The 26395-nt window shown below is 38.7% G+C and overlaps 1 protein-coding gene across 3 annotated transcripts; it reads right to left on the minus strand.

The window, feature by feature from the left end:
• Window positions 1-96: 96 nt before the first annotated feature.
• Window positions 97-25836, minus strand: NCBP3 (nuclear cap binding subunit 3). 3 transcript variants are annotated; one of them, XM_026656449.1, is made up of 14 exons: window positions 25664-25836; window positions 24462-24527; window positions 21398-21503; window positions 19727-19852; window positions 18096-18224; window positions 13936-14009; window positions 12736-12844; window positions 11818-11917; window positions 11356-11462; window positions 9012-9300; window positions 6637-6794; window positions 5736-5900; window positions 5355-5400; window positions 3439-3524 (listed from the first exon to the last, which is right to left on the minus strand). In XM_026656449.1, the coding sequence occupies exons 1-13, from the start codon at window positions 25814-25816 to the stop codon at window positions 5378-5380; spliced, it is 1605 nt and encodes a 534-aa protein (XP_026512234.1). In that variant the 5' UTR covers window positions 25817-25836; the 3' UTR covers window positions 3439-3524; window positions 5355-5377. The 3 variants fall into 3 exon arrangements, with proteins under 3 accessions (XP_026512232.1, XP_026512233.1, XP_026512234.1); XM_026656447.1 differs by lacking the exon at window positions 5355-5400 and having other exon boundaries at window positions 97-3524; XM_026656448.2 differs by lacking the exons at window positions 5355-5400; window positions 25664-25836 and adding an exon at window positions 24956-25186 and having other exon boundaries at window positions 97-3524.
• Window positions 25837-26395: the final 559 nt, after the last annotated feature.

Below are 26395 nucleotides of genomic sequence, written 5' to 3' on the forward strand. Positions count from 1 at the left end.
GGACTATACTGCAGTAGGCCCTTTTCAGGAACTGATTTAAATGACTACCCAACAGAATTTCAGTAAAATTGGACATTAATGTAATTTCTAGCAGTTTTTATTTGGAAGAAGACCAAGCCAACAGACATCAGCAATATCTGCTTAAATAAAGGTATACATATTTTCACATTATATTCTTTGCCTTGAATTGAAAAACATAAAAAAATTAAAAAAATGTACTTTTGCTCTCTTCTTCCCCTTGTCTGGTATTGGGTGCACTTACCTGAAAGAAAAATCTTGGTTTTAAAGTCCTAAGGCCTGGTTCTGCCCATAGAGAATTGGGGCCTAAAATGCCACATGTCAATTTCTTTTGAAAAACAGAATGCAAGTCACCTGAACCACTCACTAAAAGAGTTTTTTTCCCTTTAATAAGAAACGATCTAAATAAAGTCTTAAGGTGTTTCTAGAACAGTTCACTTAGAATTGAGGAATGCTCATTTCCCTTCCTTGGCGTAGGTCCTACGGCAAAACCAGAATATTCATTCCCAAATCTGAGAGACTTTGAACAGATTTCATTTATTCTAATGGAATAGACAGGTCAAATTTCTCACATTCACTACCTGAACATTTATTATCAACATTAATCACTTAAAAATGCCCATTTTTTCTTTCCTTTTTTGGTTATGAGCTTTTTGCTTCATTATGTTGCAGAGAGACCTACAGGCTTTTTTTTTTTCCAGCTTGCCTTTTACATTACTAATTTAATTTGTCTTGCACAGAAGACACAATGACGACTTGAGAACTAGTGAAATGCCAACCAAACAAGAATCAAGGGAGTGCAAAAAGCCAAGGAAAATGAGGGGGGAGGGAGAAGTATTTTTAGTACATCTGCTTAATATTTTTTCCTATGTCTTTTGTTAACGTCTGCTTAATTTCATTGAGTAATTAACATTTTTGGGAAAGGATATCTTTGTTAAAAAGACTCACTACCCACTTTTAATTAAGGTGAGAGAAAACAATACACACCCCATCTGAGACAACGGATCGGGTCCTCTAGCCAAACCAGACTTGACACATGTGATACTGGCAAATACCTTTCAAACCCTCTTTATACTTCATAAAGAAGCAAAAATGGGCACAAGGTCAATTCTAGAAGAATTCTTTGTATGGTCCCTTTAACAATACACTTACATTACACTCACAGTTAGGGCTATGAGGACTCAGGCCTAAAGATTTTAAAGATATTGGACCCTCATACTGTGAAATGTGTGAAAGGCATAGCCACTTCTTGGTTGAGAAGGAAGACACAGCAGCATGCCCATCAGCAACACTAAAAGCAGATTAAAGGCCCAGTTACTCTGCCTAGGCAGAAACCTGCAAGGGCTCCAGAGCAGTGCAGCTTACATGATCAGGGGCCTACACCATCTCTACTTCCAGAAAGAGTAAGATGTGATATTGGAGTCAAGCCAGCAATACAACCCAAGTAATTTACTGGCAGAAACACAGCAGTTAAGGGAACTTTTATCAGGATCTTATATAGGTAAGGTGTCAAGTGTATTGTTAGATATGGTTCTATTTTAAAGCTTTATAAGGGGAAATATATTAATGAAAGTACACATCAAAATAACCCGTTACAGTGATATTGCAGTCATTTACTCTTGTCATGAACAGTATTTTTAGGCAGCCATGTTTACCAGACAATAGTCAATTCAATTAAATATATAAAAAAAGGGTGAATGTCACAAAAGCAAGGAAATAGTTAAGGCTAGAAGCCCAGTCAGTCCCCAGCTCACCTGCTGTATTTAGTCACTGTAGCTGATCTTCAGTTTCACATACTGCTATTAGAACATAATATTCTTATACACGCACTGACATAACGGAGGTTAACTGCAGATTCCTTGCTTTTGCAAAGCCCCAAACCTATTTCAATATAGTATGAAAAAATTAGAAAAACAGAAGAAAAATGTATGTTTAAAAGGAAGAAGGGGAAGGGCCACACTGACATTTTGGGCTAACAGAACCTAGGAATTAGATACAATGCAAACAGATTTGCAGGCTGTCAAATCTTGGCAGGTAATATTTTGCTACATGTTGTATTTACCAGAATGTCATACACATTATTCCTTTTCCCGGAGTTGTGGGCAATCAAAATAAATGCCACAAATAAAAAAAATCCAGTTGCACATTCATTAACCTTTTTACCTACTAAGGAAGAGGACACGGGTAAGAAAAGTGAAGTGAATGTAACTAGTCAACCATGTGCACATCCACATGTACTATACAATTAGGACATTCAAAAATATTGACATGAAACACTGATCCTATATTTTCCTTTTCTCTTTCAACCATATATATATATATATATTATATATATATATATATATATAGTTTAACAGCACATATGAAAACACCACTATAAGCTTTCACTGTAGCCAACAGAATTTTCACAAATATAAACATTATTTTAAGCTTTTAAATTGTTAGATTTCTTCAAACATAATACAGCTATATTGAAATATATTTTTTTAAATTGTTTCAACATTTAAACTCCAAAAAAATTAATAATCTCAGGAATTTGCACAATTCTGTCAACAAATCCAACTCTGCAGTCTTGAACTTGTCAATCTTCACTTAAAGCAAAAAGTTATCACCAAAATGAATGAAGCAGAATCCTTTTTGAGACTAATATAGTGGTGCTGCTCTGATGTTATTTTGAAGTATTACTCTACTAGGAGGTCTAGTTTAGATTTACATTCAGTATTTTAGAGGAGTGGGAGGCAGCAATCCCTTTATAAGCTTTACCCTTGCTGGCTGGCACCCAGGAAGCATCATTGTTATTACCCGATGAGGAGAATAAAGGTGCTGGTAACAGCTATAAGGGCAAGGCAATAGTGATTATTCTGAAGTTCCCTGTTCTTTGGATGAACTGTGTAAAACATTTTCTTAAAAGACTCCATGTTAAAAAGATTAAGAACAAAAAGTCTTCTACAAAATCCAGGAGTAGTTCTGTCCCTTCTTTAAAGTCTGAAGCTTGGGGAAAAAAAGTTTTGCAATAACTACTACAGGTTTGCTGTAATAAATGTATATGACAATGCCCTACGCAACACAGGGCCACACATACTGAAGACAAATGTGATTGCTTTAAATGTCAAGTGGTATACAGGTCTTTACTTCTGTGTAAACAGAGTGGAGAGGCTCCTGGAACCTCAATCAGAGTCCTGCCACACTTCCATAATGTTCAGCCTTTGGGCAATGGACATCTTGCCATGCTGCAGCGTTCAAATCCTGAAGATCAGGGTCTAAAGAGCATCATGATTCAGTGTCTGACCCAGAACTACTCTCCCGGCTAATTTCAATTTGTAGAGATGGCAAGTTATCTAATCGGCTTTTCTTCTGGCGAGACTGTTCTTTTTCTTTTATTAGAGCACCCCATGCCCGCTGGAGCTCTGAATCGTCCTCCTCTGGAGCGGTTACTGAGTTTTCTGATTTATCTGGAGTCTTTTCTTGTGTCTTAGGTGCTGATCCTAAGCGGGTCCATAAATTACCTACATTGGATTAAAAACAACATGTTTGAAAATCACAGAAATGGATAGTAATGAAAAACTGACGTGTTCAAAAATGTCTTCAATTTTAACCATTGCATTTCCTAAATTTTGAACACTTCAACTATGCAACCTTAATGTTCTCAACATTTTTTTAAATAGAATTTAGTATATTTTAAAGTGCGGGTCTACTCTTAAAAGTAACTATGTAAGATGGTGCTTTAATTTAATTCTTCTACTGTATGTATCCAGAGCAATCCTTTCTTACAGCAGTGATAGTTAGGGCTCTGTGTTTGTCACAAAGGTCGCGGAAGTCATGGATTCCGTGACTTCTGCAGCGGCCAGCGTGGCTGATCCCGGGACCAGCTGCAGGAGTGGCCCTGCAGCCGGGCACTGCTCTGATGACCCCGGGGAGCTGGTCCTGGGGACCACCTGAGCAGCAGCTGGCCCCAGAGATTGCCTGAACAGCGGTCCCAGGGTGGCCGGAGCAGCGGCTGGCCCCCCGGGGCTTCCTCCCCCGTGGCAGCCAGATCGGCGGGCCCCCAGATTCATTTAGGGGGTATTGGACAGGTCACGGACTGTGATGTTTTGTTTTTTGCCCGTGACCTGTCCATGACTTTTGCTAAAAATCCTATGATTAAATAGTAGCCTTAGCGATAGTACATTTTCACTAATTTTACTTCTGTTAGAACTGTAGAATCACACGTTTTTGAATAAGGCTTTGTCTACACTAGAAAGTGGAACCTTTTTAACTATACCAATATAGTTAAACTGGTACAACCCCACCCAATGTGGACACAGTTATATCAGTATAAAGGTGCTTTGTACTGAGATATAACTTATTCTCCTTCCAGTATGGGAATAGCAACCCGTATAAGACACCTTTATGTTGTGTCCATGCTAGGAGCTGGTATATATACATTGATTAAAAAATAAATAAATCATACCCCATAACAACAAAGTTATACTGATAGACCTGGTCCACACACAGATTTTGTAAGAGAGCTGGATTCAAATGCATCATCAAAAGAAGTTACAGTCTTCCCCAAGACTTCCCTTGCATCTGTGCAGCCTCTATGTGGCCTATAGATGCTTTATTACTGGTGATTTACAAGTATGAAAAAAAGACAGTATGACTCCCAGGTTAAGTTTTCAGGGCTGTCACCAAAAAAAGCTTTTTGTAAACTGAGAAAATGTGACCTAGCCTCACTAAGGAAGTTACGGAACCGTATCGAATTATTTTCACGAAGTCTCTTCTGAAAGTAGAGCCACACTTTAAAGAGAATGACAGTGAACATAAATAATTGTATTGCAATTCACAGTCAAAATGAGTGAAGGTTAGGAACGTATATAAACAGTTTGAAATGCAAATTCTTTGGTTGCTATAGTTTTGCACTTTTTATTAGCACATTATTACACCTCAGAGTTTGAGATATCTTTAACAACTGCTCTGTTCAGACAAGCTGAGCAAAAGAATAAAAAATAAAAATCAGGAAAAGTTTAACACTGAGGATAGAGAACAACATTCAGGGAAAATCTGTCTTAAAAGTTCCTTTATTCTATATGTTGAGAGAAAAGTAGAAATTAAATGCAATAAATTATATAATAATTCAACCATCATTCTATGATATTCTCCAAGACCAGATTTTGAAGACATTTCAACCAAATTCTGCCCTCAAAAACGTGCACAAATCTCATTATCTTTTATGGTAATTGCATACATCTCTCAGGGCAGAATTTGGCACTTGTGACTTCTAATAACCATTAGTATAGTGCTTTACAACTTCAAAACATTCCACAAACATTCACTACTTGATTTCTAACTTCAGTCACCAGAATATTATTCCTCCAGGTTTTCATTTGAAGTTCCTCTTGTTCCCTAGAATCAAAGCAGTAAAGTATCTTAAAGGGAATAAGCCAACATTTGTGATCTTCATTACAAAAACTGCTTTAGCTATTACAAGTTATTCACATGAGGATTTTGTAATAAAGCTCATGAGATGCAATCTCTATGCAAGATTATAAAGTCTAGAATTTTATCCACATGAATGGCAAAGGAATGTTTAGGAATAATATTCTGTTTTTAAGTTAATATCCTTTGGTTATTTTCTAATCAAATGCCACTAACAGCATCAAGACATCATTGTCATCTGTAGTTACAAGCTACATATGCACCCCTAAAGTAAAGTCACATTTTCTCTCTGTAAAACAAACCTGCTTTCTTCTCTCTGGTGTCAGAGTAAAGGCCTTTCACATCTTGTTTGGGTATCCCTAACCGGCTATGTACATCTGATACTGATTCTCGACGAGGGGTGGAGGTGCTACTTGGGGGCTTGACTTCTGGAGAATGAGGTCTCTTTCCTAGTCTCTGCCGTACATCTGGAAATAACATGTCACAGTGATTAAACTGAGTAATCATGTACTGCATTTATTTAAACTCTTCCAGCTGATCCCGTGTCCTTTATCCATTTGCAAAATTTGGAATTAGAGAGGCTATGTATGGTTGTTTTTTCTGAAGTCTTTTAATTAAATCTTAATATAGCTCACTGTCTTTGAAATGCTCTGAATTCCTGTATTACAGTTTATCCAGGCTTGAATTATTTCTATGACAGATTTGTCACATGGCATCTTTGCAAAGTACCCCCTTTTGGGATGTTTACTCTTACGTGGCTGGGCTTTGTCCCAAAGATTAAAAAGTAACAACTTTTCTAAAAATCGCCAAAAGCTATCTTTGTTTTGGATTCCATTTCTATTTTAGGAATATAAATACTGAAGGAAGAGAAAAGGGTCTCTGTCCAGTGTGAGGCAGTTTATATGAAAAGCATGACTCCATTAATTACTTTTTAGAATACATGAAAAAATCCGCTTTAAAATTACAGTATTGCTTCCTCGAACTTAGCGAGCTAAACTGAAAACCAGAGCAAAAGAATCTTATTGTAAAGATACTTAACCCATGACGTGAACCATGCCATATTGAAAACTGTAAGGGCTGGTCTACACTATCACGCTAAATCGATCTAAGTTACACAACTTCAGTTACGTGAATAACGTAATGGAAGTCGACGTAGTTAGAGCCACTTACCGCGGTGGCTACACTGAGCTGTGTTTACATTACCTGATTTTGTAGTGCTGACTGGCTGACGCTGGCCTGTATTATTCTGACGTTTTTCCTCTAACAGTAGTCTTACATCTGCAACTTTTTCTGACGATCCTTTGCTGCCAATCCGGTTTTTGACATTACTGGATGCTATACTATCCGCTCTCATAGAGTTCCTAAATAAAGACAAAATGTATTTCTAATCAGCAAATAAATTCCCATGAATGAAGCCCAACAGAGTCCTCAGGAAGGCCCCCTGTGCATAAACACAATTTGGAAGTTAGTGATATCAGGATTTCCCCCATTAAGAAATAGGGGAGAACACACAAAATCTATCACTGTAAAAAAAAAAAAATCTGCATTCCAGAATCAGTCTTAGCTCTTCTTCAAGCATATTATCAATATGCTCAGAGCATTATATGCTGCATATCCTGCATCCAGGATGCCTTAGAAGCCTGTAACAAATAGGTAGCAATGTTTTTCCAGTTTTAAACCAGGATATAAGCATATCTTGTCAAAACAACAATAGACAGAGTACCAATGCTTCTCTAAGTTTAGGTTCATCATCGTTTGTTACTCAAGATTATAAGCAATGTGCACAGGGGCTGTCTGTAAACATCTTACCAGTCAGGGATAGTGCAGATAAGGGATACATTTGTAGGCTATGACAGTACAAAGCTTGCAATCCCTTTTGCTAAAGAGAAAATGTATTTTTTTTTAAAGATATTTGCTACAGGCTCTAGTAATAAGTGCTACCAGCACTATTCTGATAGTATTCTGACCACTACGAGGTACTCTGAAAACTAAAAATAGTGATATTAACAAGCTTAATCAGTATCTGTTTCAAACAGAAGTACACCAGGTTGATGTCAACACAGCAGTTCCACTGCAGTCAAAGTAATTCAGAGTAAATGAACAGTCTCAGAACTACTAGACTGATTTAATTCACTTTATAATGGTTCCATCATGTTCTATCATAGTATTGACGGGACATGCAGATTTTTATTAGATTATTAATACTGAAAATATTTACTTTTTACCATTAAAAGGATTGTTGTTGGTTTGTGGTTGGTGTCGGTTTTATGCACATTTCTCCTAGATTCAGCAATGAAAACACACCAGTCAGTTCTATTTATTTTAATCAGGTTCTCATGCATTAACACAATGGTGCAATGTTAGATTACAAACATTGCAAGGAATAGTTATTTAACAATTTTACATTTGGATTAAGAGTTAATTTCAGTGAGTTTTCTGTATTTCTTCTTTTAAATATCTTCCACTGAATCATGTCAGAGCTAAAGAGGGCATGCTGATGCTGCCACTTCATTTAAGTCATTACAGTTATGCCACTGAAATGACAAGTGATTGATCTTAACGAAGAGTCAAATGGGATAAGATTTCAAGGAGAGTTGTTACTCAGTGCTAAGGATTTTCAGCATTAAATATACTACACATTGAGATGTCATCCTATAGTGGCTACTTCAGAAGGGTTCCGTATTATATCAAGTCAAAGCAGAATACAGGTCTGTCGCATCTTACGCGAATTTAACATGTGCAATTTCAGCTTTACGCAGTTGGCAAAAACAAAAACAAACAAAAAAAACCACACAAAAAAAAGAGAAAAACAATAATTTTAATACTGTACTTGTAGTGCGGGCGATTCTGCCCGCCATTCAACTCAATGTAATTTTGACTATGCGTGGTTTTCGCTTTACGCGCTAACCGCAGAACGGAACCCCCGCATAAGATGAGACTCGCCTGTACTGCAATTGTTGTTAAGATCTTCACATGTACTATTGAGTCACTTCTTTTGAAATACATCGTCTAACTGGAATGATCTTAATATACATGATGTTAATTTTCTGTGCCATGAACAATATTAAGTAGCTACTGAACATGTTTTTGGACAATTCTTTTATATTTACTATTTAATAAACAGTTATTTCATAGATTTTTACATAATCAGTATATACTTAAAAAAATACAGCCCCAGTCTTGCAGACACTTATGCATATGAGTAAATTTAAACTTGAGTAGTCCCATTGAATGCAACAGGAAACTCAGATATATAAAATTACTACGTACATATTCGCAGGATCAGGATCAAACGCCTGTACTACATGGGTTTTAACCATTAAAGGGTGACTCAAAATACTTAAGTTAATTAGTTGAGATCCTGAACAGTTATTGTATTTTTTTTTTAATTTAAAAAAATCAACTGAACTGCTCTTGTCAATTCATATAAGTGATTACATTAATTATTTTCAACAGCTTTCAAGCTTTAAAAAAATAATTTTAACCAAATCAAAATATAATATAATTATAATATAATGGAAGAAACACTTTATGACTGGGGTTTTTAAGTAATAAAATGCAAGAAATTAAATTTTTACCTAATAGTTTTCAATTGAGATTCCACCTCATCAGCATACATTGTCATTTTCATGCTCTTTTTGGGAGATGGAGTGGATATCATTTTCAGTTCAAGATCATAGTCCATTTCATCAGAATCAGACGCACTGGCACTTGATCGTCTTGCTGCACTGCGATCTCGAGACTGTTTGAAAGCTTGTAGTTCATCCCGGTACTCTACCACAACCCTGTCATCCTCATCCATATCCTCCTCTTCCTCCTCCTCCTCTTCTTCTTCCTCAATAGGCTCCTCAGGAACATTCACTAGGCCTGAAACACAACAATTAATTTTGAGAGCTCGCAGCTTATCTTTTTGATACGTTTGCAGAGTTTTTGTAGTCATGTTGGTCCCAGGATACGAGACACAAGATGGGTCAGGTGATCTCTTTCACCGGACCAACTTTAAATCCTGAAGAGGAGGTCTGTGGAGCTCAAAAGCTTGTCTCTTTCATCAGCAAAAGTTGGTCCAATAAAAGATATTACCTCACCTATCTTCTCTTTTTCATAAAGTTAATTAAAAATCAAGATTTAGAAAAAATGGCAAGTAAATACAGGAAATATAAACCTGCCATGAAACATGCCATAATCTGTACCATTCACTGTCTCAGAAGGGAGGTTAAGTACTACAGCTGGATTTTTTAAAATGTCTGAGTAACTGTATGATCAATAACATGAAGCGATACTTGATAAAATAAAGATAATTAATTCTAATGATTATATAGTGCCTTAAGGTGATCACTGCTGGTGACAGAGAGAAAGATTTCTTCCTGATCCCATATTCAGCATTGCACAACAGAACAGGTGCATCATGTATTGCCAATGTTCTAAATCTTTAATATATACTCAGTTAGAAGTGAAACAGTGTTTTAATCTTGTGTCGTATGCAACAGGAGGCAAACACTGCCCCATCAAGTAATACAGTGTTAATAACACACAGTTAAATGGATGATGGTGCAGTTTCAGCACCCTCTTCCAATCTTCATATGACTCAGTACATATACAGGAATATAGTCTAGAAAATGTATTGAATGCACTTCGTATCAGTCTTTTTTTTTTATACAAAGTAGTCAGCAGATATGCAGCCTCCTGTACAGCTTTTCCTTAGCACTTAACATATTTCTTCCCCTATTAGCTCCCTAATACACACACCCATAAATCACGTGACCACTGTAAAGGCTAAAATACCAATTAGAAGCTCATTGATTGGGTTTTCTGGACTATTTTCCCCTGGAATATATACCACCCAACTACTTTATTTTTGTCACGTATTGTAAGACAAGAGTTGAAATGGCAAATATGACAGTTTAAAGTGAAGTGTAAACAAACCATTAGAGATTTTTGTCTTTTATGCTCCAGACCCCATTTCCTAAATCTCTAAAAGAAAACAATCAAGTAAAATGAAGTACCTACTGAATTACGCTAAGTGATTTGATGTTTTGTATCTGAACTGTTGCTTGCAAAACCATAGGACAAAATCCAAGTGCTGGGGGGTAAAAGCATAGCTCTCTTTCACTTATCCGACACTGTTCTATTTATCAGATTAATTATGCACAATCTATGTCAAGTTGACAAACCCAAAGACAGTAACAATTATATTTTGTCAGGTATTCCATTAATAAATATTTCAATTACTGTTTTACTTGAGAGAATGCTTTTATTTAATTAAATTTATTATTTTAGAATTTATATTGTGTATATTGATGCTTAGGTTATACTTTGCATTTGCATAGCACCTTTCACAAGAGGATCTTAAAAGGACTCACAACATCCTTGAGAAATAGTTATCAAGTAAAGGTTAAGAACAGTGTTTAAAGCACTGGACACACATCTGGGCTTGAGTCCTAACTCTGTCTCAGATTTCCTAAGTGATCTTGGACAACTGACTTCATTTCTGTGTCTCAGTTCCTCCTCTGCAAAGTGGGAATAATGTTGTCCTGTCACAGAGAGGTATTGTAAGAATGATTCATTCAGATACTATGAACCATATAAAGTGGCTAGACAGATAGGGAAACAGGAAAAATTAGGTCATGTAGCAAGTAAATCAGTGGCTAAGCAGGGCCAAGAACCGTAGTATCTTGACTCAATTCCATGTTTTAACTATTAGAAATGCCTCCACCCAAAACTAGCATGTGGTAACCACTGTTTTCTCCTGGACTAAACTCTGCTTTGGTTAATTATTTAATGAGGCGAAGTGGACAGAAAAGGCAGGCCTGTGAAGCACAAAGACCTATATTTTATTTCATTCTGCAGTTTCACAACAGCTGCAATACAACTTGTTTGAAGATGTAAAGCACTATATATGTTCCCAGTACTGTCATTAATTACCTGAATGCCGGTGTTTATAAGGAGGTGTCAACCCAACATCATCCCCAATGAGTGTCCTTTTCTTTATCACATCACGATGGATTCGACGTGAATGATATCTTCGTTTCCTGGAATGCCAACAAAAGCAAACACATTTCTGCCATGTAAAAGGCCAAAAGAAAGTGACCTAAATTCAGCCACGGAGTAACAGCTGTAACTTCCATTGACTTCAGCGGCAGCTGAACGCATTTACTCTATGGCTCTATTTTGCCCAGTATGAATATCTCAACTATAAGCACTTGTTAATTTTGAGTTCAAATTTTTATAAATGTAAAGTAAACAAGTCAACTTTGCTAAAATACAAATCAATGGTCCCCACCCCCAAGTCTACAGAACTTTGAGGGATGACACTCACAAGTTAGATAGTCTTGTAAGCATGGCTGGACACATGCAAGGTTCTACTCCCCTTTATCATGTACTCACCAAGAGTTGCTAAGAATTCCTTTCATGCCACCATAATTAGGGTTGCCATATTTCATGTAGTACTGACTTCTTCTTGCAGCTCCCAGCTCTTTTTTATCATCTGAAAATGTGTAATTAAGTTAAAGGAATACTTTTTCCCTAACCACACTGGAGCAAAAATAAAGAGTGCCCAGTCAAAGATATGAAGCATATATCGTAATAGGCAGTCTCAACTATTGTTGAGCTATACAATATGCAATCTCCTTCATGTGAGTAAAAGAGCCGTGTACTTACTAGGAACAAAACGGATTACAATGCTTGCTGACAATTCCTCTGAAATAAAACTAACAGTAAAAGACACTGGGTTTAACTAATTTCATTCCATGGAGATACAAGTTTCCATTTATCACCTTCCTGTTGTATTATGTATCACTTTAAGAGCTGGAATATGGAGACTATCTAATTAGAGATGTCACTGTCAGAACTGTATGAAAAAGGACATAGTCAAACTGGAAAAAAGGCAGGACTTCAGTTTGTTTACCTTAAATGCATTAATATTATCTATTGACATGACTGTAGCTGGTAACAGCTTCCACCAATACCACATAAAGAATTCCAACACCATAAGCATGGCAAATGATTCTTGATGCTCAGAAAAGGCAAAATTTGCCCTTATGCAGAACCTATTTTGTGGGCTTCAGTGGGATTGAAGTGGTAGATATATCTTTTACCGAATCTTTGCATTAGGCTGAATTTCACCCAGAATAATACATTCTTCACACATTAAAAATACACACAAGTACTATGAGATTTTAACATATAATGCTTGACAATCTAACACTTTAATAATGATTTTATTTTTATCTGTGATGTAAAGACATCATTTAGTCATCAGTCACCTTCAAACACTGTATAGCGCCTGTGCAGTGAGTCATTTACCTTTAGTAGCAAATCTCATGAACAGTTTGTTTCCTTTAGCCAGCTTGTTGGCTGGGCGTAGATCGTTACGTAGGAGAGAATCTTCCTCTACCTGGGAAAGCGCATCCAACTTTGGAAAGAAAATATTTTAGATAGAAAGATAAAATGTTTTTCAGCACAGATTACATTCAACAGCAAAGCTAACAAATGATTACTAAGAAAGTTTATTTGTGTGTTAGGAGCTTTCCAGCAGATTTGTGAACTCAGCTGTTTTGCATTTCTTTAACAGACTGATTTATTAAAGGAACATTGGCAGATTAAAATTATTTTTTTTTTAAACAAAGATTCCCCTCCCTGTCTTATTAATACACTAAGTTACTAAAACTAAGCTTTTTAAAATCTAATTTACTTTCCACTACTTCTATCTACTATCTACATTTCATTCAACCTGGACAATGAAAGACAACTAGTCAATTTTATTTTTGCTTACAGTCAGTTTCTAGCCTGTCACACACTAGCACAATGCTGCAATGCCTGGACTGCAAAAATACAATAAGTGTTTGTTTAGAAAAGTTTCCATTAAATTTATTATTATTAAATCTGTTTTACACAAACTGAAATTTGGACCAAACTGACCTGACAGTATCTATTAAGCAGCTCATCTTAAAATAAACAGCTTTTTAAAAATTTCTTTCATCTCTAGCAATATTTCAGTTGGTTTCTTTTGAAAAGCAGCATTATTTTAGATGTGCTGTCCCTGGTCTGCTGTTGTAAGAGTGAAACAAATGACTTAAATAGATACACTCCCCCGATGCATACCTTTATGTACAGTTTGCCAAAACCGAATAGCTTGGCTCCTCTTCGTCCTTCCTCCTAATTACTCTCTATCTCCTCCTTCCAGTCTTTTCCATACCTGCTTTCATACTGTCCTCACATGGGTGGAGCAGCTTCAGACTTCCCATATGCCAAATGCCCTCCCTCTCCTAAAAACTCACTTTCACAAAGCCATCCTAGGCTGGTATCTCCACTGACAAAGTCTCTGGACTTCTCCTTGCCTTAAATGTTTTCATAAGTACTAAATCTGATTTAGCAATTTAATTTATGATACTATACAATAGTCCAGATTCTGTATAATATTTTTGCATTAAGAGTAGAATATCGGAACGACCTCACTGCCCAAAACTGAATCTCTCATGTTAATGTTTTTCTTTCTGTACTGACCTCAACATCACTTGGATTGTCATCCTCAACCTCTCCTTCCTCGGTCTCATCATCCGAGCTTTCCTCCTGTTTGTCTAAGAATAAACAAATTTTAGGATATTCTTCCTGATTTTATGATGTCGCCAGCATTTGCTTTTCATTTCCTTATATTTTCTGAAATCAAACTGAGTAAGTTATCAATTGTTCTGTGTAGCCTGGAGAATAATTAAGATAGTAAACCTCTGCAAAAATTTTAAACAGGTGTTTAAACTAACTAACTAATCATACAGCTTCCTTCATGCTGGCTGGCGCTCTCTACTAATGTAAGTGGTTGAAGCAGTAAAGGATGGATTACCAGTTTAATTGTCTGTTAATATAAGAAAACACACTGTGTTTCATTTTATTAACTGCAGAGAGGTCATTAAATGCCTTAATTTAGTTGCCACTTAAAAATATTTGGAGTTAATCTTCAATAGTTAGAACTATGTTCAATAGTTAGAAAGTCACTGAAATAATCTCTGCAGCTAAAAAACTATGAGTTATTTCATTTCAAGAATCTAACATAAGTAGTTTTGGAAGCAAACTTTTAACCAGTAATACCTGATTACACTAGTCTATTGATTGTATACACTGTGCATTGCTAGTTGATGGCAGATATTTTCAGTTTATTTTTTGGGGCTAAGAAAAAGATTTTGTTTATATTGTCAGCAGAATCTTGTTTCAAATATTTCTGAAAGACAACTTAATAGTCCTTTAATGGTGCCTCTCACTCAGATATCTCAAAGCACTTTACCAACATTGGGTAAGCCTCTCAGCAGCCCTGTTTAGTAAGGGTATATAGCAGGGGTAGGCAACCTATGGCACATGTGCCAAAGGCGGCACGTGAGCTGATTTTCAGTGGCACTCACACTGCCCGGGTCCCGGCCACCGGTCCGGGGGGCTCTGCATTTTAATTTAATTTTAAATGAAGTTTCTTAAACATTTTAAAAACCTTATTTACTTTACAGACAACAATAGTTTAGTTATATATTATAGACTTATAGAAAGAGACCTTCTAAAAACGTTCTAAGTATGACTGGCACGCGAAACCTTAAATCAGAGTGAATAAATGAAGACTCGGCACACCACTTCTGAAAGGTTGCCAACCCCTGGTATATAGATTCTTCACCTAGCAACTAAATGCAGCAACTTTCAGAGTGGAATACAACAGCTGGTTACAGCACACAGCAACTACACAAAAGTTATGGGCAGGAACGAAGGAATACTGAACCCAAATGAAACCATGGAGAATATTCAGACAGCAGAATGCAATTACTTTGGTGGAATTTGGCCAAGTTATCAGGGCTAGCATCCTGCCTCTTACAAAAAGGGCCACAGGATCTTTAATTACTGCAAGAGGTTTTTAATGACAAAATGTGCCTAGCTAACTCCAAAATTATTTTTAAAAAAAGGAATATATCTGAGCCAAAGCCTCCCTAATATTTTGGATTTATCCGATTCCTCAGACCTTAACTTACTTCATAAATTCTTTCCAACTGAAGAAGTCTGAACTTCGCCCAGTATCCTGCTTTTCCAGATGACCAGATGCAGAAATGTATGTGGGAGTTTAGGTCAATACATATTTTACTACTGTTGATATACATGGCATAATAATTACTTTGCACCCGACAGGATCAATGTGAAAATATATGTCCTCAATTTAAATAAGGTCTTTCCCTAGTCTCCAAAAATAACACAAGATGTATTTTAAGAATGTTACATTTTGTAGAATCTTGGTATTTGCCTGAAATCAAAGGTTATGTTGTGTTTTAAAACTGCAGAAAAAAAGTTTTCAGTACAAAGAAATAAGACATGGTATAGAGGAGGCTGGTAAAATGGTATAAAAAGCACCTAAGTCTTCCTCACAATACCTATTTTTGTATAGACTTAAGTTTTCCCAAGGCAGGAAGGGGGTTGTTAGAAAGCCCCTGAGTTGCAGTGGAAAAGCTGCAAGGAGAAATCTGCTATGAAGGCATCTGGAAGCATAACAGAGTGGTGAAAACAGACCACATTTGATGGTTTCTGCTAGTGCATAACGTACAGAAAGTGGAGATTGGTAATCTGGATTTTGTTCATGCAACTCAGACCTAAGCATAATTTATAGTTTCAGTTGAAACAAATGTTTTTATGAATTGCATTGTCACTATTGGTTGATAATGTGCAATTCAATATCTTGGTTTGAACCACATCACAGGAAGTTAACACATCACCTAGCAGCAAAACAGTTGGATGTAGTTAAAGTAATAAAAGCTACAAATTCCTGTCTGTGGAAGTATAATGGGGTTATAATTAGGGGGGGGATGTTGTCAGTAAGTAGGTTCCAGGTTTATCACAATTTGAAGGTGTACCTTAACTGCTTCAATGTATACAACTTACCTTGCAGTATGCTCTGCCTGGAAAAGGAGACTATGGGCACTGTGACAGAGTGGAATATGTCCGAGTCAAATTATGAACATTATCTTGTTCTATGTGTGGAAATGTTGGACACTGTGACTGCACAAGCCTGGACATGCGCAAAGACTCCTTAAAGGACTAACACTAAGAGCCATCAAGACTGCAATCTGGGGTCAACAACTTTGATTGTCTTTCAGCTATTGGCCCATCCCCATGGAACAATGGGTTTTCTACACAGGGTTCCGCAGTGAGGAAGGGGCAAGCATGACTGAGGGGTCACTAGCGTTTGAATCTGAGCACATGGCTCAGAGGAGAAACCCTATTTAAGGGCAGGGTTCTGCTCTGGGGGGGGGGGGGGGGGGGGGAAGGGTCCACCGGCTACAGACAGGGACTGGGAGAGGAGGGAGGGAGGGAGGGGAGAGAGAGAGAGAGACCAATGCACACGCACAGGAGGGACTCTGTCCAACTTAAAATACTGATAAAACCTTAGACTCACGCAAGGGGTGAGCTCATACTAGGTCTCAGGACTTTTGTTTTAAAAGATCTGTAACTCGAATGCTTTAATAAGAAGGTCACTATGGTTAAACAATTCCTGTGTTACTTGCTTTCCTGCCACACTGTCCCCAACGGGGTAAAGCTACAAGTCCAGAGTGCTCACAGCCCAGGTGGAACTCTGGGGCGTGTATGTGACTGGCGGACTCAGGAGGTCACAGACATTGATTTCAAAGTCCTGGATAGCGGCATCCCACATCCCAAGGAAGGGCATTAGACAAGAGGTCAGAGCTTGGGAATGTGCCCTAGGATCTCAAAGCTAGAAACAGTGGCTAGACCAGGGGTTGGTAACCTTTCAGAAGTGCTGTGTCGAGTCTTCATTTATTTACTCTAATTTAACGTTTCGCGTGCCAGTCATACATTTTAACGTTTTTAGAAGGTCTCTTTTTCTAAGTCTATAATATATAACTAAACTATTGTTGTATGTAAAGTAAATAAGGTTTTTAAAATGTTTAAGAAGCTTCATTTAAAATTAAATTAAAATGCAGAGTCCCCCGGACCGGTGGCCAGGACCCGGGCAATGTGAGTGCCACTGAAAATCAGCTCGTGTGCCACTTTTGGCATGCGTGCCATAGGTTGCCTACCCCTGGACTAGACTCTAGCCAGACGCAGTTGGTTTGGAAGCACATGGGACCCAGCAATTGGGTCCATTTGCAATAGATTTGTAAACATACAGTGGGGTATTGGGTCAGGTTTTAACAGGGTCAAATTCAGAGATAATATAAATAGTGATGGAAGTTACACATTGGTAAATCAATGTCATTTGCAGAAAGGACGGTGTAGTAACAAGGAAAAGCAACCAACAGGAGGGTTTAAGACGATAAAGCATCTTCTTACACCCACTTGTTTCTCATTGTTACCACCCCACCCTTCCACCCACTCAGCTTGTGAGTTACAAGGACTGTGTAACTTGCCCCACTACTTAAAAACACCTCTGAATTTGTCCTTATGTTTAGAATGTTCAGTACAGATCATATTACTGATTTTGGTATCTCTCCAACCCACCTTTTAGGAAGCAGCTCCTTCAAAAGGTTTCCAAGATGAAAGCCTTTTTTAAAGTGGCAGAATACCATTACCTGAAACTACATGACAGAACCTCCTTCAGTAACTCAAATTATGCAGCACCCAAGCCAAGAAAATATATTTTAAAGAATGCGGATTTTTAACTGCATGACCTATATCTTCTGTGCATCTACCTTTCTTGTTTTTTTCAGTTGCTTTCTCCTCGTTGTTTTCTCTGTTTTTGAGTTTATCCTGATCAGGCATAGAGCTCATATTTATAAGAGCTCGTGTTGCTGTCACTTCATCAAGCCAGACTACATTACCTAAAACAAAAAACCCACACAAAAATAGTTCTAGTTAGCTAAAATTTTCCACACAGGCTCTTAAGATTATATCCTTTATCTTACAGTCCTTTATGTAGAAGACAAATTACTAGTATAAAACTTCAGTCACATAATAAGTATATAAAGTTATATGTACCAACAGGAAGGGAGATTATCAGATGTGTTTCATAAAGGGAAAACAAATCCTTTAGCATGTTTGATCAGCAGGAGACAACTCTTATCACAAAGGACAACACAGGCCATACACCATATTATTTTCTGATCAAAACTAAAAAAAACCCGCTGAAATGATTAAGGTCTACATAAATAATAGGGGCTCATTTATTTGTGCCAATAACTAGAAGACCCACTCAAGATTATTGCACCTTCTGAATATGCTAGTGAGCAACCATGATCAAATCAAGGATACTGGCTCATAAAATGATCCGTTCATTTATTTTTAAGAGTGTTGTTTAGTTTCACCGTGTAAAACACTTGACACTATTCTAGGAAGTATGACTGAAGTATATTTTGTAAAATAATTAAGTTTAAGTAACAAGAGACTTCATTGCAGAACTCTGCTGTTAATCTTTGCTGAGAAGAAAGGAGAGACTGTTAAGGGGTTTTTGTACAGATTATCAAATTTGTAGATTAGTGACGCAAGGATTAGCAAGGTTCTCGTGCATTGAAGAAAATACAATGCAGATTTCGTACATATAAGAAAAATGATTGTAAGAAGAGACAGAATTAAAATTATATGCAGTAAAACTGATCATGTCAGGCTGATGATAACTCTGTTAGAAATGTGACAATGAAAGAGAGGAAAAAGAAGATTTGAGAGGTGCTTCTTAAAAATAAGCATTGAACAAAAGTCCTTTTATTGAGATGCATTCAGTCCAGATACAGCCACAAGCATTATATGCTGCTCTGCTGTTTAATGATTCTGGAAAAACCAGAGCAATAAATTTTATCTTGTTTTATATTAAGATGCCTGAAAAGATAAGATTCACTGTACGTAAAGGCAGGCTGAAGAAGGAAAAGCTACATATAAACCAAATACCCAAGTGCCCTTCAACCTTTGGATTTTTAAAGTCTACACCTTTTCTTTGTTTCTCACTCTGAAGAACAAGGACAATACCTCAATATGTCTCGGACCTTTGGTGCAACAGTATTGTACCATTTGCTGCAGCTTGTCATTTTCACCAGTGTTAGCATCTTTCACAACAGTCTATATTGCAGCAGGGTGTAGCCAACCTAACCTGCTAGAGCTGGGGTAATTTTTCTCACTAACCAATAACTTAACTATATATTGCTTTTGATATTCACAGTTCTTTGTTAACTAGTTCTTTCAAACACCCCTTTGAGGCAGTAAGTTTACAGATGGGGAAGCTAAAGCACAGAAGGGTCAGCAACTTGCCCAAAAGCTACAAAGGAAATCAGTGGCAGAACTCTGGAATACGAAAAATATTAAGAACTATAGGCTAAAGACTTCGTTTACTTACACGATGTGTCATCTAGCCACTCAATATGAGCAGGAGGATACTCTTTAAAATAGGCAAAGATGTCCTGGGTACTCATCTCATCTACCCCGCAAACGTGGACTGTATCCAGCCTCACTTTAGGGATTGCTGTAAACAAGAAACAAAACCACTGCTCATTTTTACAAAATGAGTTTATGTATTAGAAACATGTTGAATTAAAAATCAAAATCGTTTTTAAAAAGCGGAGAATAGTTTATTAAAGTCAGGTACATCCTATACCAATTTAAAGGCATGATCTTCTAGTCCAATGGTCTGGAACTTAACTTATAATTTCACAATGTTTTGACCTTTTTAGTTGAAAATAAAAATAGGATACTTATCAACACAAAATCATTAGGAATATTAAAATGTATTGCTATAGAAATTCTACTGCCAAACACCGATTATAATTTGATTTTAAAGACAGCATGCATGTTGTTATTAACTTTTCAATAAGAATGTAAAATCTTCAGCTTATTTTAAAGGTACAGATGCCCCCCCGGGTTACGCAAACCCGACTTACACAAATCTGTACTTACAGAAAAAGTTCCATAAGCTAGAAATAGCTGTTGTTTTGAGTTTTTTTGCACGTAATGGTCGGGTATACGTTTACGACTTACGCAAAATTCGAGTTATGCAAGGTGTTCCGGAACGGAAAGCTTGCGTAAGTCGGGGAGCATCTGTACATGATCAAATAAAAAAAACCTAATCATGCCATTCTGAAAGTTTTTTACCTAGTATTGTTACAAGCAGTAGTAAGGTTATCCATAACGGAAAATTAAGGATATTATTTTCCTCTGTTTTCAATGTCTTCATCATGTATTTCACAACCATCTGTACAGTCAATTTCAAGTTTCCTCTGTATAATCAATGGCCTAGGTCTTGATCCTGCAAATGGATCTGCACAGAAGGACAGTTAGGACCTAGGTCCTGCAACTGCATCCATATGGGTGGACCTCTATGACAACATTGAGCCCCACTAACTTCAACAGGATAACATGCACGTGGATCCCCCCACACTAATGCAGTTGCATGATTGGGGCTTTAGTTTCTTTTCTGTATGTTCTGTACACAGCAACAGCAACAAAGAGAAATATTTTAAATAATATGGGAAAACATGGTTGTAAAATCACAAAGACTGGCAAGGGATTCAGAGGCAGGTGCTGAATGGTTTTCAGAATACTTTTAACCCTTTTTAAAAGGGTTTTTTTTTTTTTTTTAACTTGATAACACTGTTTTTGTTAAATATTGAACGGACAACCTACTGGAGCCTTGTAACCGTGTGTGTGCAGACAGCTTCTGCTGTGTCAACTGGCAGAAAAGCCTTGGACAGCCAGTCTACATGCAGCAGTGAATATTGCTGCCACGTCAGAAAAAAATGGTGTCTGCCCAAAATGGTTCTGTTTCTTTTAAGTGTCATCATCCTCCCACAACAATTTTAAGGATTTATTTTTTAGATTGTCTTCAAGTATTTTTTTTAAATAGGAAAGTGAACAGAAAAAAAGGGAAGTGAAAAATACAAGATATTACTTGTACCGATGCTCGCTTTTTCAGGAGTGAGGTAGTTTGGCCATCAAGCCAGGAAACAGGAAAGAAGCAATATAGAGATTCTGCCTTTTGTTCTGTTTGATAAGCTCATGGTACATTCCCTACCTTTCTTCATCATGCCTCGCTCCAATGCCACATTCCTTTGGGCAAGGTTCACTTCAGCTCGAAAATGAAAGCGCTTCGCTCTTTGCTCCTTTTTCTCAATTGCTTCCTGCAGGAAACAAGGTCCAACGGAAAAGGAAATTGGTGCTTTGTTCCAAACAAGTTTCATAGTAATACCAGACATTTAATAAAACACAAATGGCCAGAAATTAATCATTACAAAGTTTCTATTAGTTTTCAATAGGCAATTTCAAAAGAAAATTATGTTAAAAAGGACAAAATTAAAAACTCTTTCACAGCTTAACTAAGAGTCAAATGATTATTGTCTTGTGGCCAAACAGCATAGCAGGAATCATGATGTGTTGTCTGTCACTGACTCTGTATGACCTTGGACAAATGCTTAACCTTTCTGATGGATAAGTAAATTTGGTTATCCTTAAAATGAGTATACATCAAAGGCAAAATTCAGCAAACCTTTACTTGAAACAAATGTTTCCTCTACCAGGCAGACCAATCTTTTATTTTGAGACTGCTGGCTTGTTTACTTGGAGGAAAAGAGAAAAACATGTTGAGAAGATACAGATCACACAGAGTTTCCAGACAGTTAAAAAAAATTACTTGGGAGACCTGTGGCCATTGGGAATATCCCTTTGTGTTTGCACTTCACCAGTACTAACTGGAATGCTGACTATAGAAATCTTGCTGGGATTGGTAATCCAAACTATTTCCAGGGAGCCCATCAACAGTGATATAAAAGATGTTATGCAAGCCCTCAACAGAGACGGTAATTTTCTTTCTTGCGACTGATTAAGAATGCCTCAGTCTAAAAATTTAATAAGAGTGTTTTAAAAATCTCTCAATCAACTAAAATGAAACTTGTCTCATAAAAATATCCTTAAGCAAGGACTGCCCTCTGATATAACAAGATAAATTTGTGATACACTTTTAATCACAGTTTATTAGATTTCCCAACCAACTCATTTTCATTATTCAGCACTGTACATTTTTATCCATAATCATGTATGCCATTTTGAAGCTGTTATTAAGAAAGGTAACAAAGGAGGGAGATTTTCTCACTGATACTATAACTTTAATTGCTTCCTGAACTACAAGTCTCTGACATACAGAAGCTATAGATTTGTAGCCAAGAATGCTGATTTCCAATCTCGAACACCAGCTCCATTTGTGCTCTTGGGCAAGTAACGAGTTCTCTGGCTGAGCTTTCTCTAGGCAAAATGGGAATAAAACTCATGCACCAGCTCTCACAGAGCTGTTGTGAAGATTCATATTTTATCATAATCTGAAAATGTAAAGTCCTAATAATACCACAGAACACGGAACAGTACATTTCCTTTTCAATTTCCAGATACAACGTACAGTGATCTGTCATACAGTGATGCCAATTATTTAAAGCAACAGAGGGTCCTGTGGCACCTTTAAGACTAACAGAAGTATTGGGAGCATAAGCTTTTGTGGGTAAGAACCTCACTTCTTCAGATGCAAGACTTGAAGTGTCTGAAGAAGTGAGGTTCTTACCCACGAAAGCTTATGCTCCCAATACTTCTGTTAGTCTTAAAGGTGCCACAGGACCCTCTGTTGCTTTTTACAGATTCAGACTAACACAGCTACCCCTCTGATACTTGACGCCAATTATTTAAAAATTGCAGTGTGTATCAGAGACCAGCTACAAGTTTAAGCTTCCAAAGAACCACAAAATGAGCAAACCTTGTTTTGAAGTGGCTGTTAATTTATGTACTTAAGGCCCAGTATGTGGAAACACACAATGATGCCCTTTGAACACTCAAGACAATGGAACTAGATTTTCCTGCCAAACACTTGTTTTTCCTTGTCTGTCACTCACATAATAAGAAAAATTCAGCTGACCTGACTCAAAGGGCTTTGCTTTGCACTATGGAGTGGCATCTCTGCAATTCCAAGAGAGTCTCCTTGTTTTTTGGCACTGAGCATTTAGAAACAATATTACAAATTCTTGGCAGGGTATGAAAACTTTGTCTACAAATAAATCTTTCACTATAAAATCATAGAAAGAGATGTTTGGCTCAGCATTTTCACAGAGCTTGTTTATTTTGTACATTTTGTGACTTACAAATTGCTGCCTCTAATAATTTAGATGAGACAGACATCACAGCAGGAGAAAAAATGTCACCAACCTAACATCAAAACAAGAGCTCTCCAGCTATAAAAAGAGTGTCTAAAGTCAGTAATACTCAGACCTTAGTGGTTCAGGAGCCAAATTAGTGATCAGCATTGCCCAAAAGAGCCACAGTAGTGTGAATTCATTGTTTCATTTACTATAGTAATATTAATATATAAAATTCTCACAGCAAAGTGACTGATCAAGGATTTTTTATCAACAACAATTGGTTAATAACATAGTAAAAGCATTCTGATTGGTTAATTATTAAGGCTCAGATTTTGTCACAGATATGTTTAGTAAATATCATGGACAGGTTGCGGGCAATAAATAAAAATTCATGGAAGCCCGTGACCTGTCTGTGATTTTTACTAAAACTATCCTTAACAAAATGGGGAGGGAGGAGGGTCCAGCACCCACAGCGGCTGGGCTGCTGGAGGAGGGGGAGGGGCGGAGAGGAAGGGTGGTGGTCCCCCTGCTCTCCCCCACCATGGCTGGGCTGCTGCAGGGTTCCCCCTGTCCTCCCCAACCGGCTGGGCAGCTGCAGAGGGCTCCAGTCGGAGCTCTAGGGGACTCCCCAGGGAGCTCCGGGGTCCCCCTGCTGGCCAGCAGCTAGGAGTTGCGGGGCTGCCTGCTGACAGCAGTCCAGCCCCGGGGCAGAAAATGTCACGGAGGTCTCTGGAAGTCACAAATTCCATGAACTCCATGACATAATTGTAGCCCTATTAATAATTATATCACACAGAGTTTTAATATCAAAACAGCCGCAGGAGACACATTAAAGAGCCAATCACTCGTCTAAGTGTACCTGGAAATGACCATTTATCTGAATTTCCTGGAGACCAGCTAACAATGCTTCCTATCCAACAACAGTAATACAAAACTTTAAAAAGACCCACAGCACAATATTACCTTGGAGGTGACATCTATTCCTGTGATGAAACTTCCAGCTTTGTTTTCATACCTTCTACTAGTGTCCTGAAACAAAGCAGAACTGTGATGAAGGCTAAATGCAACAAACCAGACTGATAAAATCTCACCTGGTAATCAGCTCTAAAATAAATCCATTCCCTTCTACTCTCTCCTAACTCTAAGCACCAGTATGTTCTTGACCCAGATGTGGACAACACTTACTCAATGGAATTACGTACAAACAGAATGGATCAAAACACATGCAGCTTTCTTTGGCATAAGTAATTTTTAGCAGTAGTTAAAAAACTAGTACATCCACAATCACAGGGGAAAATATACTCTGCCACAGCAGGAAGTGGAGGTGATAATCAAACAGCATTACCAACTCTAACTTCCATGGTTTCAGGCATAACTGTCTTCCAATTGAAAAATTTGTGTGTTTAACACAATCATATTATTTTAAGATATCAGACTCTCTAAAAGTTACAACTTACCAGCATTAAGTTATCAAGCAACCTTTTAGCACAAGATAACGTTAAACTCAAATTTCATATCAAAAAAGTAACTTTTAAGCCTCTTGGCGTCATTGATTCTAGTCCCAGTTCCCAAAATATCCCAGTCTGAATCACTGCCTTTGTTTTGTTAAATCGCCCTAATAATGTCATAAAAATTAGGAGTGACATGTAGGGGAAAAAACAGGGTTTTCCATTGTTATCGGTTAGTTCTGCTGAGTTCACCAGACTGCACTAAACCATGTAGACTCTATGCCAATAATCCAATTTCTTCTCCGCCCTCTAGCTAAAGCCTCAGCATCCCCCTGGGGCTCCCCCCCCCCCCCACTCCACCCGTTAAGTGTGACAAGCCGCCCCGTCCTCACTAGGATTCTACCTCGTGTTAGCTCGCTCGAGTTACTCCCTAGTGCACAAGCCTCAGAGATTGGGGGGGAGGGGGGGTTTGCTGTGCTACCTCGGCCGTCGCCCCCCACCACCTCCCGCCTCACAGGCCCCCCTCCCGGAGAGGGGCTGCTGCACATTCACCGCCTCGCCCTATGTCCCCCGGGGACTCAGCCCCCCCCCCCCCCCGCCCCCCCCCCCCCGCGCCAACTTCCCGCCTCCCCCCTCCCCCCATTGTCTCCTCGGCCTCTCCCCCGCTCCTTCCGCGCCCTCCGGCTTCCCCCCTCCCGGCCGGGCCCCGCACCGCACCGGGAGCAGCTCCCGCAGCGAGCGCCGCACGGGGACGGTCTCCAGCTCGCCCTCCTCCACCTCCATGGGCTCGGGCTCGGGGCCGCGGGGCTGCTCCTCCTCCGCCGCCGCCTCCGCCTTCACCGAGATCCGCAGGCCCCGCACGGCCGCCATCGCTCCGCCAGGCCCGCGCGCCCGCCCGACACAACCAGCGAGAGGGGCCCGCCGGATGGACTGAGCGCCGCGCCGCCTCCGAGCCGGCCTCCACGAGCACAGAGGCGGGGTGGCGGATAGAGCGCCGCCGGCAGGGCCATAGAGACGGCAGCTGGCCAGCCAGAGCGCCCTTAATGCCATAGAGACAGGGAGGGAGCGCGACCAGCTCGGTCCTCCAGGGCTATGGAGTACAGAGAGGAGGCTAGAGTGGCCAGTTGCCTTATTGGAGCCTGGCTCTGCCTGCAGTAGCAAACCCTACAGCCTTGCCCCAGAGCAGGGGCCTCCCCTGGCTGCTCCCGGCATGTCACCACGCTGTCGTCCCGATTTTATAGGGACAGTCCTGATATTGGGGGCGTTTTTTAATATGGGCTCCTATTACCCCGCACCCCCTGTCCCAATTTTTCACACTTGCTGTCTGATCACCCTACCATGCAGGCACCCCTCAGCCTAGCACCAGGGGGGCCCGGTATGATATGGCGCAGCACAAGAGGGTGTGGCAACATCACCTCATGACAGCATGGTCAGTTTGTATCAGATCGA

Source organism: Terrapene carolina, unplaced genomic scaffold (genome assembly GCF_002925995.2).
Source record: "Terrapene carolina triunguis isolate 2854851 unplaced genomic scaffold, T_m_triunguis-2.0 Scaffold231, whole genome shotgun sequence".
Taxonomy (NCBI): domain Eukaryota; kingdom Metazoa; phylum Chordata; order Testudines; family Emydidae; genus Terrapene; species Terrapene triunguis.

What these genes read in the sequence shown, in the direction of transcription:
- NCBP3 (XM_026656447.1), bottom strand. Translation starts at nt 25,816, where the DNA reads ATGGCGGCCGTGCGGGGCCTGCGGATCTCGGTGAAGGCGGAGGCGGCG. An exon ending in CGCTGCGGGAGCTGCTCCCG is followed by an intron (nt 24,528 to 25,663) that starts GTGCGGTGCGGG and finishes GCTTTGTTTCAG; the next exon opens with GACACTAGTAGAAGGTATGA. An exon ending in GCGAGGCATGATGAAGAAAG is followed by an intron (nt 19,853 to 21,397) that starts GTAGGGAATGTA and finishes TCTTGTTTACAG; the next exon opens with CAATCCCTAAAGTGAGGCTG.